Genomic DNA, 22,531 nt, shown 5'->3' with positions numbered 1-22,531 from the left:
TCCGTCGTCGGGGCTTTTCCGTCGTCGGGGCTTTTCCGTCGTCGGGGCTTTTCCGTCGTCGGGGCTTTTCCGTCGTCGGGGCTTTTCCGTCGTCGGGGCTTTTCCGTCGTCGGGGCTTTTCCGTCGTCGGGGCTTTTCCGTCATCATGTCTTCGGCCTGGTCGCCACGGACCATCTCTACGCGAGCCGCGACTCCGTAGCGTCTCAGCGCAAGTCGTGACTCCATAGCGTCTTCTAGCGCAAGTCGCGACTCAGTCGCGGGTCTTGCGCGAGCCGCCACTTCGTCACGGGTCTTGCGCGAGTCGCCACTTCGTCACGGGTCTTGCGCGAGTGGCCACTTCATCGGAACTGTAGCGCTTCTTCTTCGTCGGGACTTTTCCGTCGTCGGGACTTTTCGTCGTCGGGACTTTTCCGTCGTCGGGGCTTTTCCGTCGTCGGGACTTTTCCGTCGTCGGGGCTTTTCCGTCGTCGGGGCTTTTCCGTCGTCGGGGCTTTTCCGTCGTCGGGGCTTTTCCGTCGTCGGGGCTTTTCCGTCGTCGGGGCTTTTCCGTCGTCGGGGCTTTTCCGTCGTCGGGGCTTTTCCGTCGTCGGGGCTTTTCCGTCGTCGGGGCTTTTCCGTCGTCTGGGCTTTTCCGTCGTCGGGGCTTTTCCGTCGTCGGGGCTTTTCCGTCGTCGGGGCTTTTCCGTCGTCGGGGCTTTTCCGTCGTCGGGGCTTTTCCGTCGTCGGGGCTTTTCCGTCGTCGGGGCTTTTCCGTCGTCGGGGCTTTTCCGTCGTCGGGGCTTTTCCGTCGTCGGGGCTTTTCCGTCGTCGGGGCTTTTCCGTCGTCGGGGCTTTTCCGTCGTCGGGGCTTTTCCGTCGTCGGGACTTTTCCGTCGTCGGGACTTTTCCGTCGTCGGGACTTTTCCGCCGTCGGGAATTTTCCGCCGTCGGGACTTTTGCGTCGTCGGGACTTTTGCGTCGTCAGGACTTTTGCGTCGTCGGGACTTTTGCGTCGTCAGGACTTTTCCGTGATGGATACATTGCATCACCCCCTGAGCGGATCACTTACCTCTCACTGTCTTTCACTTACCTTCAGTCAGCCAGGAGGCAGACATTACCACAAAATTTGAGTCCTGATGAATGTTGGAAAAAAACTGTCCTTAAGCCTATTTGTCCGTACTTTGTGGGACCTATAGCGTCTGCCAGAGGGCAGCAGCTGGAAAAGATTGTGACCATGGTGGTATGGGTCCCCGATGATGTTCCTGGCTCTGTTGGGTATTGAGGGCTGGCAATGTCTTTTCCGTCGTCGGGACTTTTCCGTCGTCGGGACTTTTCCGTCGTCGGGACTTTTCCGTCGTCGGGGCTTTTCCGTCGTCGGGGCTTTTCCGTCGTCGGGGCTTTTCCGTCGTCGGGGCTTTTCCGTCGTCGGGGCTTTTCCGTCGTCGGGGCTTTTCCGTCGTCGGGGCTTTTCCGTCGTCGGGGCTTTTCCGTCGTCGGGGCTTTTCCGTCGTCGGGGCTTTTCCGTCGTAGGGGCTTTTCCGTCGTCGGGGCTTTTCCGTCGTCGGGGCTTTTCCGTCGTCGGGGCTTTTCCGTCATCATGTCTTCGGCCTGGTCGCCACGGACCATCTCTACGCGAGCCGCGACTCCGTAGCGTCTCAGCGCAAGTCGTGACTCCATAGCGTCTTCTAGCGCAAGTCGCGACTCAGTCGCGGGTCTTGCGCGAGCCGCCACTTCGTCACGGGTCTTGCGCGAGTCGCCACTTCGTCACGGGTCTTGCGCGAGTGGCCACTTCATCGGAACTGTAGCGCTTCTTCTTCGTCGGGACTTTTCCGTCGTCGGGACTTTTCGTCGTCGGGGCTTTTCCGTCGTCGGGGCTTTTCCGTCGTCGGGGCTTTTCCGTCGTCGGGGCTTTTCCGTCGTCGGGGCTTTTCCGTCGTCGGGGCTTTTCCGTCGTCGGGGCTTTTCCGTCGTCGGGGCTTTTCCGTCGTCGGGGCTTTTCCGTCGTCGGGGCTTTTCCGTCGTCGGGGCTTTTCCGTCGTCGGGGCTTTTCCGTCGTCGGGGCTTTTCCGTCGTCGGGGCTTTTCCGTCGTCGGGGCTTTTCCGTCGTCGGGGCTTTTCCGTCGTCGGGGCTTTTCCGTCGTCGGGGCTTTTCCGTCGTCGGGGCTTTTCCGTCGTCGGGGCTTTTCCGTCGTCGGGGCTTTTCCGTCGTCGGGGCTTTTCCGTCGTCGGGGCTTTTCCGTCGTCGGGGCTTTTCCGTCGTCGGGGCTTTTCCGTCGTCGGGGCTTTTCCGTCGTCGGGGCTTTTCCGTCATCATGTCTTCGGCCTGGTCGCCACGGACCATCTCTACGCGAGCCGCGACTCCGTAGCGTCTCAGCGCAAGTCGTGACTCCATAGCGTCTTCTAGCGCAAGTCGCGACTCAGTCGCGGGTCTTGCGCGAGCCGCCACTTCGTCACGGGTCTTGCGTGAGTCGCCACTTCGTCACGGGTCTTGCGCGAGTGGCCACTTCATCGGAACTGTAGCGCTTCTTCTTCGTCGGGACTTTTCCGTCGTCGGGACTTTTCCGTCGTCGGGGCTTTTCCGTCGTCGGGGCTTTTCCGTCGTCGGGGCTTTTCCGTCGTCGGGGCTTTTCCGTCGTCGGGGCTTTTCCGTCGTCGGGGCTTTTCCGTCGTCGGGGCTTTTCCGTCGTCGGGGCTTTTCCGTCGTCGGGGCTTTTCCGTCGTCGGGGCTTTTCCGTCGTCGGGGCTTTTCCGTCGTCGGGGCTTTTCCGTCGTCGGGGCTTTTCCGTCATCATGTCTTCGGCCTGGTCGCCACGGACCATCTCTACGCGAGTCGCGACTCCGTAGCGTCTCAGCGCAAGTCGTGACTCCATAGCGTCTTCTAGCGCAAGTCGCGACTCAGTCGCGGGTCTTGCGCGAGCCGCCACTTCGTCACGGGTCTTGCGCGAGTCGCCACTTCGTCACGGGTCTTGCGCGAGTGGCCACTTCATCGGAACTGTAGCGCTTCTTCTTCGTCGGGACTTTTCCGTCGTCGGGACTTTTCCGTCGTCGGGGATTTCCGTCGTCTGGGCTTTTCCGTCGTCGGGGCTTTTCCGTCGTCGGGGCTTTTCCGTCGTCGGGGCTTTTCCGTCGTCGGGGCTTTTCCGTCGTCGGGGCTTTTCCGTCGTCGGGGCTTTTCCGTCGTCGGGGCTTTTCCGTCGTCGGGGCTTTTCCGTCGTCGGGGCTTTTCCGTCATCATGTCTTCGGCCTGGTCGCCACGGACCATCTCTACGCGAGTCGCGACTCCGTAGCGTCTCAGCGCAAGTCGTGACTCCATAGCGTCTTCTAGCGCAAGTCGCGACTCAGTCGCGGGTCTTGCGCGAGCCGCCACTTCGTCACGGGTCTTGCGCGAGTCGCCACTTCGTCACGGGTCTTGCGCGAGTGGCCACTTCATCGGAACTGTAGCGCTTCTTCTTCGTCGGGACTTTTCCGTCGTCGGGACTTTTCCGTCGTCGGGGATTTCCGTCGTCTGGGCTTTTCCGTCGTCGGGGCTTTTCCGTCGTCGGGGCTTTTCCGTCGTCGGGGCTTTTCCGTCGTCGGGGCTTTTCCGTCGTCGGGGCTTTTCCGTCGTCGGGGCTTTTCCGTCGTCGGGGCTTTTCCGTCGTCGGGGCTTTTCCGTCGTCGGGGCTTTTCCGTCGTCGGGGCTTTTCCGTCGTCGGGGCTTTTCCGTCGTCGGGGCTTTTCCGTCGTCGGGGCTTTTCCGTCGTCGGGGCTTTTCCGTCGTCGGGGCTTTTCCGTCGTCGGGGCTTTTCCGTCGTCGGGACTTTTCCGTCGTCGGGACTTTTCCGTCGTCGGGAATTTTCCGCCGTCGGGACTTTTGCGTCGTCGGGACTTTTGCGTCGTCAGGACTTTTGCGTCGTCGGGACTTTTGCGTCGTCAGGACTTTTCCGTGATGGATACATTGCATCACCCCCTGAGCGGATCACTTACCTCTCACTGTCTTTCACTTACCTTCAGTCAGCCAGGAGGCAGACATTACCGCAAAATTTGAGTCCTGATGAATGTTGGAAAAAAACTGTCCTTAAGCCTATTTGTCCGTACTTTGTGGGACCTATAGCGTCTGCCAGAGGGCAGCAGCTGGAAAAGATTGTGACCATGGTGGTATGGGTCCCCGATGATGTTCCTGGCTCTGTTGGGTATTGAGGGCTGGCAATGTCTTCCAGCCGACGATCTTCTGGGCAGTGTTAAACACTTTCTGCATGGCCTTTTTGTCTGCTGCCATGCTTCCAGCGTACCACACTGTGATGCAGTATGCCAGGATGCTCTCCACAGTGGCTCTGTAGAAGGTTACCAGAAGCTTAGTGTTCAAGCTGTTCCTCCTGAGTACCCTGAGGAAATGGAGTCGTTTCTGGGCCTTATTCACTACTGCTGTGGTGTTTGTAGACCAGGAGAGCTTGTCCGTGACGTGGACACCCAGGAATTTAAAGGACTGGACCCTGTCTACACATACTCCATTTATGAGGAGTGGCCTTCGTCGTCAGGACTTCTTCGTAGCCAGGAATTCTTCGTCATCATGTCTTCGGCCTGGTCGCCACGGACCATCTCTACGCGAGTCGCGACTCCGTAGCGTCTCAGCGCAAGTCGTGACTCCATAGCGTCTTCTAGCGCAAGTCGCGACTCAGTCGCGGGTCTTGTGCGAGCCGCCACTTCGTCACGGGTCTTGCGCGAGTCGCCACTTCGTCACGGGTCTTGCGCGAGTGGCCACTTCATCGGGACTGTAGCGCTTCTTTTTCGCTTAGACTTCTTCGTTGTTAGGACTTCTTCGTCGCTAGGAATTCTTCGTCATCATGTTTTCGGCCTGGTCGCCGCGGACCATCTCTACGCGAGTCGCGACTCCGTAGCATCTCAGCGCAAGTCGTGACTCCATAGTGTCTTCTAGCGTACGTCGCAACTCCGTCGCGGGTCTTGCGCGAGCCACCACTTCATCACGGGTCTTGCGCGAGTCGCTACTTCGTCACAGGTCTTGCGCGAGTTGCCCTTTTCGTCACGGGTATTTGCGAGTCGCCACTTCACCGGAACTGTAGCACTTCTTGGTCGGCAGGACTTCTTCGTCATTATGTAATCGGCCTGGTCGTCACGTAGCATCTCTAGTGCGAGTCACGACTCTTCAGGGTCTCTCGCGCGAGATTTTGAAATAATGTCTCTGACCCATGGTTGATTTTCTTTGAATGTGGACTTTTATTGCCGATGGACCTAGACTGGGATCGCAGACCGCTGGAAGAAGAGGAGGAAGAACTACAAGAAGAACTTCAGTCGCGGACTATCTAGTCAAAGAGGATTTAATTTTTTATATTTTCTTTCTAGTTTTTTTTTTTTACCATAATGAAGTAGTGTGTAAAATGTTTTTTTCAATCGCTTGTCTAACAGGAACCAGGAGAAAAATCTGTTAACCAATTAAAAATGAATGACATTTAGCTTTTTCTGCAAACAAATATACGATTATTAATTTCTCTCCCCTACTTTAGGTAACATTTCTCTTAAACAACACTCCTGCAACAACACATTTAATGATGCTGAGCATCAGCAATAAATCCAAAGCTTGTGACTACCCAACCATGAAGGAATGTGGAGTATCACAGAGCAAAGTCGCTTTGTTCGGATGGGAACCTCAGCGGCATCATTTTCACAGCACATCCTCTCACCTGAATAATAATAGAGTTCTTCACAACCACCAATTACCTGGACGTAACTACCATTTGGATCCACAAACATAAAACTACAATACAACAAAGGCGTGAGAAAGAGAAACACCAAATCAGTTTTTGCATGTTTTTTTTAAGTTGGCACACACACTGACAAAAAATAAAACTGAACTGAATTAAACACCACAAATACCATTGGAACGTTTATTCTCGGTAATGTTTGAAAACAAAAACAAATAAACTTATTGGGATAAACTACTGTGAGCTTTTTCAGTTTAATTTTTGGTACTACTCACATTTATATATTTTTAAAAATGTGCCATTAATAAAATACATTTCTAATACTCCTTGGTAACACATTCAATTAGAGCACGAAGGCAACAGTCATTATGGCTTGGGCAAAAAAAGTTATTTGGCATTTCTAAAAATAATAATAAATTACTTGACATAACTCACTAGACAATAACATGTCCTTACCTGCACGGCACCCCCTCTTGTGTTCCATTAGTCGCCTGGCCTGCTTTACATCTAGACTCTTATACTCTGACAGCATTTACTTTGGCCCGCTGTGTCAAACTCCACCTCTTGTGTGAATGGGAATAGGGGGTGGGGAACCACTGAGGGGCTCCACCAGGTTTTTTCTGAAGGAGAAAAAGGCATGTACAGGTTAGAATTTTGAGCTTTCATCGCAGTGATTTTTGTCAAACCTAAAAAATATTTAAAATAATAAACCAGAGAACCAATACAAAAGTACATGTAGTTGTCATGGTATGCATTATTTAAGTATTTACTTGTTTTAAGATTTGATACAAAAATATTTATATGGTATGGTTAATCCAATTGGTTATAAATATATCAATATTTCGTTAATTAAGAGTATTTAAGAGGAGAAACACCACAGAACCCCCAGGTAGTCCACTGTTTTAAGATGGCTGTCTGTTACTAACGGTGGCGACTCCGACTTTTCACATCTATTTACATGGTTGAAATTGCCCTTCCGTTGCTACTTCCGTATGCTTCGGAGCCCCAACGTTAAACGCTGTTCTTCGTGACGAGGTACAAATCAAAACATCACTACATGTCTGGCGTCATTTGCTAACACATGACACAGATCCAACGTGTTATGAGTTCAATTAATTTATTCCAATATGTTCTTTTTCTGCAACGAGATGAAGTAACTCGAGTCTTTTAGCCCTTTGCGAGGCTGTCCCGTGTCAGGAATTATGTCATTTATTTTGGCTGTCCGAATAATTCAAACTCAAACTTTTGCAGAAAACCACGACTACTGCATAAAACTGCACTACATGTTTTCAACAAGGTGGCTAATATTAACCAAAGGCCATGCTGTAGACTTTAGACTCTGACACCAACAATTTACGTGAGTTACGTAAATTATCGTTCGGCAGTGGTGAATGGAGGTAGACATTTTTAAATAGTTAAACAATACACTTGACCATATGTCACTTATCTTAATTGTTCCCAAATAAAAATTGCGAAAAAGAAAAGAAAAAAAGAAAAAACGGCTTCCGTAATATTTTAAAAAGTAGGCTGGAGTACGTCTTAATTGCAATGCAAAAATGGCGGAAGCACATTTCTTTTATGTGCCGACTTGACTTGAAAAAGACGAGAAAACACTTAGTAAAAACACAAATAACACAACTAAAAGACCATGTGAAACACTTTTGCTCAAAATATGCATGTATGTAAATTATTAGAGCTCAAAATAATGGAGAAAAATTCGTTAAACAACGGCAGCTAATGACCGCGACCATTTCTAACACGACAGTGGCGTTAGTTTATTACACTCTCAGGACACGGTAAGGCTTAATTAAACACGATTGTAAAAATATCTAAAATAAATAAGTATATATGTTTATTAGTTACTGTACCTGTACGTTTCTCGTGTTAGGTCTTTCAACATTTCCCTGCCATTTCTTCAACAAGGCCCTCGGTCCTCTTTGTCCTTTTTTTCGCCAAAAGTCGAACGCTTTGACAAAAAGACACTGCCTTCTTCTTTTCTTTCATTTTTTTTCTTTCCTAACCGAGGATATCCTACTATTAAAGTTATTATTCGCTTTTATAACAGCCTAATACATTTACAATAGAAGTCTCCAAACTATTCTACAAAGGGCCGCCGAACATGTACTTAATTATGTGCCCCAAAATCAGGTGCTGTTTGTTTCAGCAGAGACCTCATTGGTTAAATTTTGGCCGGGATCATTTGTTTACATTTGAAAATCATCAGTAAAATGACTTCCGTTTTTGATATTTACATGATAAAGATGTTGTATTTTGATTTTGATTTATTTAATAAAGGGACACTACTACATATAAATTGAATTGAATGCTTTTATTGTCATTATAAAAGTATAATAAAATGTAAAGCTTTCACCACAAAGTGCACAGACAACAACAAACAGACAACTAAATAATTGATAAGTAATAAATAACTCCCTACATTTGAAAACATATTGTTACATTAATTGTTTCCTAGCGTAAAAAAACAGTTGAGGATTACTCCCAAACTAAATATGTATAGATTAGAAAATACAAATAAATGATAACATATAACATTTTTAATATAAACCACATCATTTGAAGTCTGTTAGCTTATTTCTAATGCACAATGCAAAACACCAAATGAAACTAGTGTCAATATTTGTTGAAATATAAAATGTATTAAATAAAATATTTGTTAAAATGGATATTTGAACTAATCTGATTAGGGCTTTCACGATCTTGTATTTTAAGAATAGTTTAGACTGGGCAACAATATGTAAAAAAAATCTAGTGTATCTTTTGAGATGATAAGAAGTATTTTGAGTCATGATTTGTAAATTATTTTTGTTTTAGATTTGTACTATCTTACTGGGAGAGGATGGCTGGGATTTCGACGAATCCATTCCAAGACATAGTTGAGCCCCTGGATCCCCGGGTTGCAAATCAGCAGTTTTATAACCTCTCCAACCTTAAAGATCCTAGATATGGTGAGAGATAAACAGTTACACTGGACCTTGTCCTTGGTAGTATATATTGCCCACGAAAATTTGAGTGTATTTAACTCGTGGATGAAATTAAAATGTAAATCGTGTAAATCCTGCCCTTGTTCTCGTCCTTAGGCCGCTTGCCATTCTCCATCCGGGTTCTCTTGGAGTCTGCGATCAGGAACTGCGACGGCTTTCTAGTAAAGCCGTCCGATGTGGAAAATATCCTGAACTGGAAGCAAACCCAGAAGCAGGCGGTGGAGATCCCTTTCATGCCAGCACGCGTCATTTTGCAGGACTTTACGTATGTCTAAGTGTAGCTTACTAGTGTTTGAAGTTGTGTACTTTTAAACCTATCTTTGCCTCAATTTCACTTAAAGCGGCGTACCTGCTGTGGTGGATTTCGCCGCCATGCGCGATGCAGTGGTGAACCTGGGCTGTGACCCCGAGAAGGTCAATCCCGTTTGTCCGGCTGATCTGGTCATTGATCATTCCATCCAAGTGGACTTCAACAAAAAGTAAAACCGTCATACTGCGACCGTCAGCTGTGGAGCGCAGCATTTATTAATTTTTGTCTTTTCCCCAGTTCTGATAGCCTTCAGAAAAATCAAAACCTGGAGTTTGAACGTAACCGAGAAAGATTTCAGTTTCTTAAGGTATACTACAGTAAAATGCTGCCAATGTATTATTGGCGAGCTGTGAAGTGTTTCTAATTTTGAATATGTGCCAAAAATGAGTAATATTTCTCATCCTCCAACACCCTCTTTTTTTAGTGGGGCTCCCAAGCTTTTAGGAACATGCGCATCATTCCACCCGGTTCGGGAATCGTCCACCAAGTCAACTTGGAGTATTTGGCTCGGGTCGTTTTTAACCACAACGGGTATTTCTACCCCGACAGCCTGGTGGGAACAGATTCCCATACTACGATGATTAATGGCCTTGGTGTTCTGGGTTGGGGTGAGTCATATTTCTGTTGAACATGAAAGTTAAAATTCTGATTCTAACTTTAAATCAGAATGATGTCAATATTACTCCAAATTCTGGTTTGATTTTTATCTTTCTATGTTCAGGTGTAGGAGGAATTGAAGCAGAGGCCGTCATGCTGGGTCAGCCAATCAGTATGGTTCTCCCCGAAGTGGTGGGTTACAAGATGTCCGGGAGCCCCGACAAGTTCATCACCTCCACGGACATTGTTCTCACTGTCACGAAGGTAGGGAGGCCATTTTGCTGGAGCTCTTGTCCACCGTGGTACTCGGACGATTCGCCGAAAGACGTTTGGCCGACGGACGTTTGGCCGACGGACAGTTCGCCGAACGGACGTTTCGCCGAAACGCTCGCCCCACCCCCGGATCGTGTGTGTACAAGTTTTGCAACTTCGGCCCGCGGGCCAGATATGGCCGTTACAGATAACATTCATTTAGGAATAACAAGGGCATGTACTGCCCCCCGCTGGACATATTTCTAAATCCAAGTACTTACTACACTACAATGTGCTGCCAATTTTTTATATTTTTTATTTTATCCTTGCGTTTAAAGTAGTAGCCATTTGGACATGCAATGCAATTTATCAAAGCTGGGGATTGATGTCTGACACTGAGAAAAAAACAACACTAGAAGACTTATGTGAAATTCTAGAGAACAATACCTGAAAATGCCATGGAACACACTTTTACTTCTAGTTTAATTTTTAATAATTTCCCATTATTTTAGGACATATATATTCAAAATGATTTGCTGAGAACCTTAATTCAAAGATGAATTTCAACGTTTTCTATGTTGGTGTAAATTTTCTGGAGTAGGATTTCTGGATTTACAATTTCATTACAGTAATACTTACTGTTACATGCCCTTGTTATTCCTAAATGAATGTTATCTGTAACGGGCCGTATATGGCCCGCAGGCCGAGGTTGAAAAACCTGTACACACACGATCCGGGGGCGGGGCGAGCGTTTCAGCGAACTGTCCGTCGGCCAAACGTCTTTCGGCGAACCGTCCGGTCACGGTCCACCGTAACGAACGTTTTTTTTGCAGCACCTCCGTCAAGTGGGCGTCGTGGGAAAATTGGTGGAGTTTTTCGGGCCCAGTGTGGCCCAGCTTTCCATCGCAGACAGAGCCACCATCTCTAACATGTGTCCGGAATACGGAGCCACTGCGGCTTTCTTTCCAGTGGACGACGTCAGCATCCAATACCTCAAGCAGACTGGTACGATTGACAATTCGTGACTGGTCGGTGAAGTTGGCAACAACCATCTTCTGCTCTATCAGGACGAGAAGTGGAAAAAATGCAAGACATTGCAAAGTACCTGAAGGCAGTGTCCATGTTCCGGGACTACAGTGACGTCTCCCAGGATCCGGATTTTAGTCAGGTCTGTCCCGATGCTCAAAATAATAATAATAACTATAGAGATGACTAGAAATAAATCACTTGGCCTGTATCTTTGAAGGTTGTCGAGCTGGACCTCAGCACAGTGGTTCCATGCTGCAGTGGCCCTAAAAGACCTCAGGACAGAATTGCTCTTTCAGACATGAAACAAGACTTTGAAAGCTGCCTGGGAGCCAAGGTGACTTTTGTTTTTATTATTTCTATGCTTTGAAGTGTGGGCTTAAGGAATGAATACACTTTTTTTTCCTGGATCATCAGCAAGGTTTCAAAGGTTTCGCCGTGGCTCCAGATTCCCAGAAAACCACAATCCCCTTCCATTTTGACGGAAAAGAGTACACGTTAAGTCACGGCTCGGTGGTGATTGCCGCTATCACCAGCTGCACCAACACCAGCAACCCATCCGTCATGCTCGGAGCTGGTGGGTCATTCGATTTATTTCCTGGATTTCCCTCATACGTCTAACTCATTCCTCTGAATCGTATTCTAGGACTTCTGGCTAAAAAGGCCATTGAGAAGGGGCTGAATGTGAAACCTTACATCAAGACCAGCCTTTCACCCGGTAGTGGAGTGGTCACCTCTTACTTGAAGGAGAGTGGCGTGATGGACTTTCTCTCTCAGTTAGGGTAAGCTACAAAATGTTCAAGGAGCTCACTAAGGTACTCGGTCGTTTGGTCGCCCGGAAGGTTATTGATAATTACCATTTAAATCGTTGCTCAAATTCCCTAAATACAAACTGTGAATTATTATTTAGTCATACTTAATGCCCTAGTAATTATTACGCTAAAGAAAAGCTCCAAATTTCCCTTGCTTTTATTGTGTTTTGTTGGAGAACTTGTTAAGACCCTGACTAAATAATAATTCGCAGTTTGTATTTAGGGAATTTGAGCAACAATTTTAAATGGTAATTATCAATAACCTTCCGGGCGACCAAACGACCGAGTACCATCTGGAGTAGTCCATGAAAAAGTATGCCATGATTGTGCTCTATGTTAAAAAAGTGAGTCATATCTTAGGAGTTGTTTGTTATTGTATTGCTCTTTTTTGTTTGTTTTTCAGCTTTGACGTTGTCGGCTATGGTTGCATGACATGCATTGGGAACAGTGGGCCCCTCCCTGAACCAGTAGTGGACGCCATCACCCGGGTATGCGTCTTTTTAGGGCAAGTGGATTTGAAAGTTTTGACCATACATATGTATTTTTCCCCAGGGAGATTTGGTTGCAGCGGGGGTCCTGTCCGGAAACCGAAACTTTGAAGGACGCGTTCACCCCAACACTAGAGCTAACTACCTTGCCTCGCCCCCGCTCGTTATTGCTTACGCCATAGCCGGGACCGTAAAAATTGACTTTGAGTCGGAACCGATTGGTGAGTTGTGGTTAATTGCCTTGCTTATGACTTGGTCCCTGTGGAAAGCAGTAATTTTACTTTTTGAAAAATGTATTTATAACAAAAAAAATCTAATTATGGGATATGTAGAACAAAGAAACACACACATCAGTACCAGGATTCCATGTAAAACAAAGAGCATTAAATGCAAATACAAAATAAAATACTTTAGTTTGGGTTCAAAACAAACTATGTATTTTTTTTTTTTTTTAGGCATTAATTCTGAAGGCCAAGGGGTCTTCTTGAAGGACATCTGGCCCACGCGGGAGGAGATCCAGCGGGAGGAGGCAAAGTTTGTCATTCCGTCAATGTTCCGAGAAGTCTATGAGAAAATCGAGGTTCGATTCAATCGACTTTTCACTGTGTTAACTTGTGAAAGTTAATGATAACCCTGCTTGCAGAAAGTGAACGATCGATGGAACTCTCTGCTAGCTCCTTCCGACAAGCTGTATCCCTGGGATTCATCATCAACTTATATTAAGTCTCCTCCCTTCTTTGACGGTTTGGTGAATAAAATTGAAATGTCGGGTGGTATTTTGTGCTTGGAAAAGGCTGGCTAAGTCCTCGTCCTTGTGTTCAGACCATGCAGCTAAACGCTCCTCGGTCCATAGACGGAGCCTACGTGCTTCTAAACTTGGGGGACTCGGTAACGACTGACCACATTTCTCCTGCCGGGAACATCACCAGAAGCAGCGCCGCGGCCCGCTACCTTTCAGATAGAGGGTGAGTGATCTCAGTGGAAAGGATATAAAAATAAAAATAAGAAAAGAAAACACACCATGCTTTTTGTTCTTTTTTCTCTTCACAATTTGACAGCGTATCCCCACGTGACTTCAACTCTTACGGCTCCCGTCGAGGTAACGACGCAGTCATGGCCCGGGGGACCTTCGCCAACATCCGCCTGTTTAACAAATTCCTTAACAAGCAGGCTCCTCAAACCATTTACCTGCCAACGGGAAAACATGTAAGATTCCCAGTTACATTTTTTTTAAGTGCAGAAACTGCAATTCACACCCAGTTCTCATATATGATCAGTGGTGGGCCGTCAGGGCCTTCAAGGCCTTCTCTGCTGGCCTAAGAAATATCTGAATCATATATTATATTTTGTCCATCAATACTGAATAATTCTAAATTGTCTGTTAGCTTCCTTTCATTGCTTTTCCCCCTGGTTGCACTGCTTCCAGATGTGTGTTTTCATATTCAAGCATTTAACCAATCACATTCCAGCCATTATTTGTTGCCAGGATCAGAAATCTGCCTCAAAGCCTTCACAATCAGTTCTGCGGGCTCTGCTGCATTAAACAAGACTGTTGCTTTTAACCAATCAGCTTTCGAGTTAGCAACCCCACAATGCTTTTTTGCAGGCATTGCCATTTTGCTGGCTTGGAGATACGTCCTTGCTTTCACCAACTATTATTGGCTAGCTATAGAGTAGGCGGGCCAAAGCCAGAATGAGGCAGCCAGACTAGCAAACTCCACCCACAATGGCCGATGCAGGAAAAAAAATGGATTTGGTTGCAGATTTGCTGGCAAAGCCATTTTCCAGACGGAAGAAACGGACATCATTATGAAAGGGGGGTCAACTCCGAAGCTATTTAATCACTAAATGCTGCTAGGAAGTGGATTTTACCTAATTTTAGTGCATTTTTTGCCGTTTCACGTATGGACTTAAATTGACGTATCGACGTTCTTCGCTGTCTGTTGTATTTAATCAATAAATGCTGTTTTCGACTGGATTTTACCCCATTTTCGGGAAATGTTTGCCCGTACGCCCTTGACGTTCATCACTGTCTTTTCCCGGGAAAATCCCCCCCCCAGGCCTGGTTTTAATGTCTGAAAAGCTCCAGTATTTGTATATAATCATGAAATGCTGCTAGGAAGTGGATTTTACCCCATTTTTGTGCATTTATTTATTGATTATTTTTGATGTGTCGCAGCTGTAGCTGCAGTCGAGGTTTTATAGCCATAAAATAGTTTTGGGGGATTGGATTGATATGTTGAAGGCGCTACCAGAAAATGCACGGACCGCCACTCATATAATATGATATTTTTCCAGACCCACCAAAGATCTCAACTGTAGGCGACGTGATTAAATAATTTGCCTCTTGTGTGTTTTTCAAGATGGATGTATTTGACGCTGCGCAGCAATACAATGAATCAGGAGTGCCTCTTATGATTCTCGCCGGAAAGGAGTATGGCTCAGGCAGCTCCAGAGACTGGGCAGCAAAAGGTCCTTTATTACTGGTAAGAATGCGCGAGAATAGGAATCTTTACTTTGCAAGTCCATTTAAAAAAAAATCAACAACAAAAAATAATTGTGAGCCCAAAATTAGAGCTACAGCGACCCAACTTATATTGTTCATCTATCCATTTTCGTCCTGTTCCACAAGGGTATCAAGGCTGTTCTCGCCGAGAGCTACGAGCGGATACATAGGAGCAACCTGGTGGGGATGGGAATAATCCCGCTGGAGTATTTATCAGGAGACAACGCCGAGAGTCTCGGCTTGACCGGACGAGAGCGCTACAACGTCACCATCCCTGACAGCATCACCACCAGAATGATCGTCGCCGTCACGGTACTCTCGCACTTTGTCGCCAGGCTCGCCTTGGCATGCATGACGACTTTTCTCTCTCTGCCTTTCTACAGCTTGACACTGGAAAAACGTTTAATGTGCGGATGAGGTTCGACACGGATGTGGAGCTGGAATATTTTCATCACGGTGGCATCTTGAACTATATGATCCGCAAGATGTCCAAACATTAACGTGCCTTGTGAGTGAATCGTAATGATAGGCTGTTTAAAAAACTCATTCCACTACACATTCCTGTTTAAATGTGTCATTTATAGAATTTTATGAAGGCTGCTATTTCCTACATGGAATCGCTTTGCTTTGCAGATTTGTGCAATAACTAATGTATTTTTAAGATTTGCTCATCATACGAAGAATGTCACAGGGATGAGTTACGTTTTATCAAAAACTTTTCACTCTGTTGACAACTAATATCGTGGTCAAATATGTTTTTTTTTTGTAATTAAAAAAATGTTTGACCCTGACAGACTCGTGTGTTATCTTAGTGGTCTGAACACCATTGTAGAGGCCCACGTTGGAGTCCCTGTGGGCTAAATTTGTCGTGCAACTCAACTGTAGTGTTGGTATGTAATCACAGGAGTGGCAAAATTAAAAAATATATAAAGAGAAATGAATAAACGCATGGAAATATAAATAAATATGAAGAGAAATGAATAAATAAATGAAAATATAAATGAATATGAAGAGAAATAAATAAAGAGATAACTATAAAGAGAAATAAATGACTAAGTCAATAAAAAACTAAAAATATTGAAAAAACGTTATTGACTATAATGTAACAAAATGATGGTGGCTGCGACCCAAAATGGCCGACGAGTGAGCACACTTGTGCCCTTCGCTCGCATTCCTCGCCATAACATCTAGCTTCATATAGAATGCTATTGATTTAGTAGAACAGACGCGACGCTCTAATTGGCTGAATTAATAGTGACGTATTTCCGAATCGACGTCACTTCCGATAAAGGGTTTATAGGGAAAAACAAAAATATGTAAGCTAGCCAGCGGGGATATATATTAATCGATCAGACGTCGGCTAAATGGCTAACAACGTGAAACAATGAAATAAGACACGAGGCGTCATTTTCTTATGCGCCATGAATTTAAGGGGACTTTTTCAGGATTTTAATCCCAGGTAATGGACGATCGTGAGTTTTGAGTCGCGTTAGCCGAATGTCATTGTCAAAATGTTTTCGAATTTCAAAACATACCACGTCATTGCGTATAACACATGGAGAGTTTACCCATTGAATTTAAAGTTACGCCGTAAATATAAAAAACAACGTTAATGAGACGACCATTTAAATAGCATGAACACTAATTTGACGTGTACAGCCTTAAATTCCACTGCAACGACGCGTCATAATGAACTAATTTGTTCATCAGAAGTATTCAGGATGGAATAATACACTGCAATGGCGCACGTCTAGAGGAAATATGTTTTCCACTTTTTGCAGTGTGTAATAATACACTTTAATCCGATTTTCTGACAATCTGTGTGCTTTCTCCTCCCTTGCAGCAAGTTCCTCATCTACTTGTGTCTACTGCTGTTCTCCGTATTGCTGTCGCTGAGGCTGGACGGTGTCATCCAGTGGAGCTACTGGGCCGTATTCGCGCCAATATGGCTTTGGAAGCTGCTGGTCATCGTCGGGGCATCGGTGGGCACCGGAGTGTGGGCGCACAACCCCCAGTACAGGGCTGAAGGCGAGACGTGCGTGGAGTTCAAGGCCATGCTGATCGCCGTGGGGCTGCACGTCCTCTTGCTCATGTTCGAGGTGCTGGTGTGCGACCGGGTAGCGAGGGGAAGCGGCAACTACTTCTGGCTGCTGGTCTTCATGCCTCTCTTCTTCGTGTCGCCCGTCTCGGTGGCGGCGTGCGTCTGGGGCTTCAGGCACGACCGCTCCCTGGAGGTAAGATGTCTTTCCAAATGGTACAAATTCCCACCAAAAGATGTGCTTCCTCTCTCTCCCTCAGCTGGAGGTTTTCTGTTCGGTGAACATTTTGCAGTTCATCTTCATCGCTCTGCGGCTGGACAGGATCATCAACTGGCCTTGGCTGGTGAGACAATGGGCAAAATGGGAGGGGGTAGCAACAAACAAAGCCTGGACTGACAGTAGCGGGCGCGTGCAGGTGGTGTGTGTTCCGCTGTGGATCCTCATGTCCTTCTTGTGCCTGGTGGTCCTCTACTACATCATCTGGTCGGTCCTTTTCCTCCGCTCCATCGACATCATCGCCGAGCAGCGGCGGACTCACATCACCATGGCGATCAGCTGGATGACCATCGTGGTGCCGCTGCTCACCTTCGAGGTTAGCGGCCGCTCGCCGGGGTCGAGTTTTCCGTGTGCGGTCGATTGGTCGCCGGTCTTTTGGTCGCCACGACCGCGACAACGGGCGACCAAAAGACCGGCGACAAAACAAGGTCAAACAACACGGTCTACGCATCAATAAAAGCCAACAATGGCCATGAGCAGTTTCACTGAGCCGACGTGTGAGTGTAGAAGAGTTTGTATGTACATGCGCTGTACCTTTAAGAAGCTACATCAGTCAGGGTCTTAACAAGTTCTCCAAAAAACAATAAAAGTCCAGGAAATTTGGAGCTTTTCTTTAGCCTAATAATTAATAGGGCATTAAGTATGACTAAATAGTCATTCGTAGTTTGTATTTAGGGAATTTGAGCAACGATTTAAATGGTAATTATCAATAACCTTCCGGGCGACCAAAAGACCGGCGACCAATCGACCGTGTACCGAGTTTTCGCCCGCCTGATGAGGTTTCCCCGCCTTTGTCATCTCGCAGATCCTCCTCGTGCACAAGCTGGACGGCCACAACAGTCTGAGTTTCGTGTGCGTTTTCGTCCCGCTGTGGCTTTCGCTACTCACGCTCATGGTCACGACCTTTGGTCAGAAAGGGGGCAACCACTGTGAGTACAACCGACTATTATAGTTATCGAATGAAAAAAAGAAGTAATTTTCTCATCTTTTTTGAACTCGCCGTCCTTCTAGGGTGGTTCGGCATCCGCAAGGACTTCTGCCACTTCCTCCTGGAGCTCCTCCCCTTCTTGCGAGAATACGGCAACGTCTCTTACGACCTCCAACGTGGCGACGACCACGAAGCGGCCGAGGATCCGCCCGTCGTCCCGGAAGCGCCGCCCAAGATCGCCCCTATGTTCCACAAAAAAACAGGCGTGGTCATCACGCAGAGTCCCGGCAAATACTTTGTCCCGCCACCCAAACTCTGCATAGACATGCCCGACTAGCCGGGCGCCAACCGCGCAAGTCGCTCAGCCGAAACGAGTGGGCTCCCGCCACGTCCGGTTCACGGCATGTAGGTGTTTGTTAGGGACTAAAAAATGGACGCCGCCTCACTCTGCGCCGGACCCAGCCGACGGGACGCGGGTTTCGTTGCAGCTTGCCAGTTTTTGGACAAAGCCCAGGCGTCGTCATCCCCGCCGTCGTCGTATATTCAAACCTTCCCAAAATGTCCAAGTCGCGGAATCCTTCATTTATCGTACTTCCAAGCAGTCCAAGTTCAAAAGCGTGGACGAAAATTTGGTCTCATTTTTCCCTACGTAGGTAACAACAGGGTTAATTGCGCACTGACCAAACAATCATAGATGGGAAATGCACTTTTAGAAAAGTCCTGCCTTTTTTCCCCCTTTTCCTTGTCTCCCATGTCTTCCTATGAATTCTAAATCCACAAAATTGTCATTCGGGACCAGCGAGCAGTTTTCTTTCAGTTGATCGAGACAAAGAAGTTGCCGTTGACATTCTATGGAGGGTCTACGGCTATTTTCAACCTTTTAACGGTTTCCATGCCAATGTACACGCGAGATTGTTTAGTATCAGCTGAAGGTCACAAAGCAACAAAATAGAAAGTGTCACGTTTACAGATTTTACAGGTAAATGTAGCCTTTTGGTCTTGAGAGCGCTTTAGGAGACTAAATTGTACATAAGTAAAGATGCAAGTGTGCATGATTTTGTTGTTTTTTGTTAATACAATGTATAGACAGTGTATATAAAACCTTGACACATCACTGTGTAAATGACAGTTTTTGAGTATTTCATTGTTCTGCCATATAGTAGTAGTATACTTTATTTTTGGGGTACTGTATTTTCTACCTCCCATTTGTTTTGGGTTGGCACTATTGTCAATGACTAGTTTATGGCACAATAATTGTAAATTTGACAAAAGACAAAATGAAATCAGTATTTCAAATGGGCAAAGTACTACTTTTTTTCCCTTTCTGAAACTACTAGTATAATCCCTGACTATTAACAACACAAGATTCCACATGCAGTTACATATTTGTCCAGAAGACGGCGACAACGCACACTTGAACAGAAGAAAACAAACAATCCGTAGCGTTAGCTGCTATTCATATTTTCACGGCTGTTTTGGGACATATTAACAGGTACGCCATACGACTTTGCCTACACGGCCTTCATTTGTCATTTTCCTGGTCATTTTGATACCGAAATCGTCTACGAGGAGCTCATTCCGACCCGGCTGTATAGCTATATAGCTCCAATGCTAACATTAGCTACAGGGTTTTTTCTATAGGTAGTTCGTTCGTGTCATCTGTGTGTAGTTTAAACCCCAAAAATGAAATATATCGTATCCCTATTCTCTAGTAAATAAGGCAAATCTCAACAGCAGAATTATATTCATAACAGTGGTGCTTTTCCTCTCTAATTTCCTCATACTTCATCTAAACGAATTATATTAATTTATCTATATTACTACTCAGTATCACGTTTACAGATTTTACAGGTAAATGTAGCCTTTTGGTCTTGAGAGCGCTTTAGGAGACTAAATTGTACATGAGTAAAAATGCAAGTGTGCATGATTTTGTTTTTGTTCTCGTAGCGCCTTCAACGTATCAATCCAACCCTAAAAAACTATTTTATGGCTATAAAACCTCTACTGCAGCTACAGCTGCGACACATAAAAAATAATCAATAAATCTACGCTCAAAAATGGGGTAAAATCCACTTCCTAGCAGCATTTCATGATTAAATACAAATACTGGAGCTTTTCAGACATTAAAACCAGGCCAGGGGGGTGATTATCCCGGGAAAAGACAGCGATGAACGTCAATGGCGTACGGGCAAACATTTCCCGAAAATGGGGTAAAATCCAGCCGAAAACAGCATTTATTGATTTAAAATTGGACCATCTGGAAGGTCTACGTATCATGATTATTAAATGTCCATAAAAACTGCATTTAAGCAGTTGGCTGTGGGATATTTTCTGACAATTATTCCAGTTTCCTTAACGGCGGAATGATTGTTTTCCACGCAGGTACGCTGGAATTTTCTGACACCCACTCAGACATGTCCTATGTCTTCATCAACGACTCGTCGCAGACTAACGTGCCTCTGCTGCAGTCCTGCATCGATGGAGACCTCCCCTTCGCCAAGCGGCTCCTGGAGACCGGGTGCGACCCCAACATCCGCGACAACCGGGGTCGCACCGGTCTGCACTTGGCCGCGGCGCGGGGCAACGTGGACATCTGCCGCCTGCTGCACAAGTTTGGGGCCGATCTGTTGGCCACGGATTACCAGGGCAACACGGCGCTGCACCTGTGCGGCCACGTGGATACCATCCAGTTCCTGGTGTCCAATGGCCTGAAGATTGACATCTGGTAGGAGATTCGATCCGTCCGTAAGATTGGTCAGCAAAACGTCGTAACGGTGCCGTTTGTCGTAGCAATCACAACGGCTCCACCCCCCTGGTGCTGGCCAAGAGACGCGGGGTCAACAAGGATGCCATTCGTCTGCTGGAGGGTCTGGAGGAGCAGGAGGTCAAAGGCTTCAACCGGGGGGCCCACTCTAAACTGGAGACCATGCAGATGGCCGAGAGCGAGAGGTAGGCGACCCGGTATCGGATTGGAAATTGCCAAATTAGCCGTCGTCTGCTACGGCGGTGTTTCCCGACACGGGTGTGCTGTGGGAAATTGCATAAGTCATATAATGTAATATTCGGAGAGAAAAATGCATATGAACATAATGAGATTCAAATTGAACGGTTACAAGGTTAAAATAGATGATAGATTCTACTATGACAAGATTCAAATTGTGAAACAGGTGCTTATTTTTCTCTAACATGAACGTCATTTTTTTCCCGTAATATTCGGAGATTTAAGTACCGTATTTTCATGACGATATTGACTGATTCATTTTATTTTATCGTGATAACAATTTTAGTATTGGTCCATATATAAGGCGCACTGGATTATAAGGCGCCCTGTCTATTTTGGAGAAAATTTAAGACTTTTATGTGCGCCTTATAGTCGTGAAAATACGGTAATTAGAGAAAAGTGGTAAAATTATGCGATTAAAAACATCACATGACTTAGTTGTTGTTCATGGTTCGCAGAAATCAACCTTTGGTGACATTAGGTCAGTATCAAAAATTGGATGGTGCTGTGATTCCTGCTGATAAAACTTTGCTGAAAACAACTAAAATTAATATAGGCAACATCATTTTAGATGAAAAGACTTTCAGATGAGATTTTTTCAATGCAAAAAGTGTGCCTCAGCTCAAAAAAAGCTTGGGAAACAAACTTGTTTATTCTTCCAATTCTCTTGTTTACACATACTAGCTGTGGATGCACACTTTTTGGCTAAAATAACTGTAAAACGGCCATATTGGAACTCCCAATGTGTGTCTCCACGCTTTATGACATGACTCATGATCATAATATTTTGCATCCAGTGCCATGGAGAGCCACTCTTTGCTGAACCCCAACCTTCAGAACAGCGAAGGCGTGCTGTCCAGTTTCCGCACCACTTGGCAGGAGTTTGTAGAAGACCTGGGCTTCTGGAGGGTCCTCCTCCTGCTGGTGGTCATCGCCCTCCTCTCCTTAGGCATCGCCTACTATGTCAGCGGCGTGCTGCCTTTCTCCAGCGGCCAACTGGAGCTCGTACACTAAAATCAAGGCTTCATTTAACGCATTTCCCCAAACTGGCTGCCGTTATGCTCCATGTACAGAAAAATGAAAATAGTTCACCCTTTCTCTCTAGTTTGTAGTTGCCTATATTAATCTTTCTTTCATTGTTTCACATCATTTCAGCTAAAAAATGCTCCGTGCGTGGTAGTTTTAGGTTCATATGTTTTGAAATAATAAATATTCCAGTCTACATGTGATGAGCATACAAACAATATTTTTCCGGGGAAAAAATGATGGGATTGATATGAAAGACTGTAATACTTTGAGCTGCTTTTTTTGATATAATGCACTTGTATATTGCTTGTGTTATGTCCATGTATTTAATTTAATCTCTCACTTCTGTATTAATCCCTCACAATGTTAATCCAAGATAACAACATTGAACGTTTTTGTGTGTCTCTGCGAAAGAGGACTTTTCCTTGTGTTCTTAAAAATAGCATGCCATTTTGTTTTCTTTTTTATTTGTCATGTTATTGTTGAAAACCTTGTCAGTTCTGGGCACGATGAACTAGCAAGGATGAATAAAACTGGATGATTCCAATCAATGTGGTGATTCTTTGTATTGAAATACATTTTGGTGGATT

General features: G+C 46.0%; 4 protein-coding genes across 10 annotated transcripts in view; 3 read left to right on the top strand and 1 right to left on the bottom strand.

The window, feature by feature from the left end:
* The window catches only part of frem1a (Fras1 related extracellular matrix 1a), a 38,420-nt gene extending 30,588 nt beyond the window's left edge, over positions 1–7,832 (bottom strand). For all 7 annotated transcript variants that reach the window (XR_013297279.1, XR_013297280.1, XR_013297281.1 and 4 more), the window contains exons 1-2: positions 7,547–7,832; positions 6,135–6,298 (exon numbers count right to left, since the gene is read on the bottom strand). The gene's annotated coding sequence lies outside the window, so the exon portion shown is untranslated. The remainder of the gene's footprint in view (positions 1–6,134; positions 6,299–7,546) is intronic.
* aco1 (aconitase 1, soluble) lies at positions 6,615–15,462 on the top strand. Its single transcript, XM_077588749.1, has 21 exons — positions 6,615–6,713; positions 8,511–8,644; positions 8,777–8,945; positions 9,022–9,159; positions 9,228–9,297; positions 9,415–9,598; positions 9,712–9,851; positions 10,673–10,844; positions 10,907–11,007; positions 11,086–11,202; positions 11,283–11,442; positions 11,512–11,647; positions 12,081–12,165; positions 12,230–12,386; positions 12,621–12,745; positions 12,809–12,913; positions 12,988–13,130; positions 13,224–13,371; positions 14,529–14,651; positions 14,798–14,983; positions 15,055–15,462. Exons 2-21 carry the CDS (start codon positions 8,536–8,538, stop codon positions 15,169–15,171), a joined length of 2,685 nt encoding a protein of 894 aa, XP_077444875.1. The 5' UTR covers positions 6,615–6,713; positions 8,511–8,535; the 3' UTR covers positions 15,172–15,462.
* A 471-nt stretch (positions 15,463–15,933) lies between these two features.
* Positions 15,934–19,028, top strand: tmem185 (transmembrane protein 185). The gene is made up of 6 exons (XM_077589308.1): positions 15,934–16,130; positions 16,515–16,905; positions 16,970–17,053; positions 17,126–17,302; positions 17,792–17,915; positions 17,998–19,028. Exons 1-6 carry the CDS (start codon positions 16,093–16,095, stop codon positions 18,249–18,251), a joined length of 1,068 nt encoding a protein of 355 aa, XP_077445434.1. The 5' UTR covers positions 15,934–16,092; the 3' UTR covers positions 18,252–19,028.
* A 265-nt stretch (positions 19,029–19,293) lies between these two features.
* On the top strand, positions 19,294–22,488 carry LOC144066020 (ankyrin repeat domain-containing protein 46). Its single transcript, XM_077589309.1, has 4 exons — positions 19,294–19,406; positions 20,297–20,639; positions 20,705–20,863; positions 21,713–22,488. Exons 2-4 carry the CDS (start codon positions 20,329–20,331, stop codon positions 21,927–21,929), a joined length of 687 nt encoding a protein of 228 aa, XP_077445435.1. The 5' UTR covers positions 19,294–19,406; positions 20,297–20,328; the 3' UTR covers positions 21,930–22,488.
* The last annotated feature ends 43 nt before the right edge of the window (positions 22,489–22,531 follow it).

This window comes from Stigmatopora argus, chromosome 20 (genome assembly GCF_051989625.1).
Source record: "Stigmatopora argus isolate UIUO_Sarg chromosome 20, RoL_Sarg_1.0, whole genome shotgun sequence".
Classification (NCBI taxonomy): domain Eukaryota; kingdom Metazoa; phylum Chordata; class Actinopteri; order Syngnathiformes; family Syngnathidae; genus Stigmatopora; species Stigmatopora argus.
This window is presented reverse-complemented; position numbering and strand designations above follow the sequence as displayed.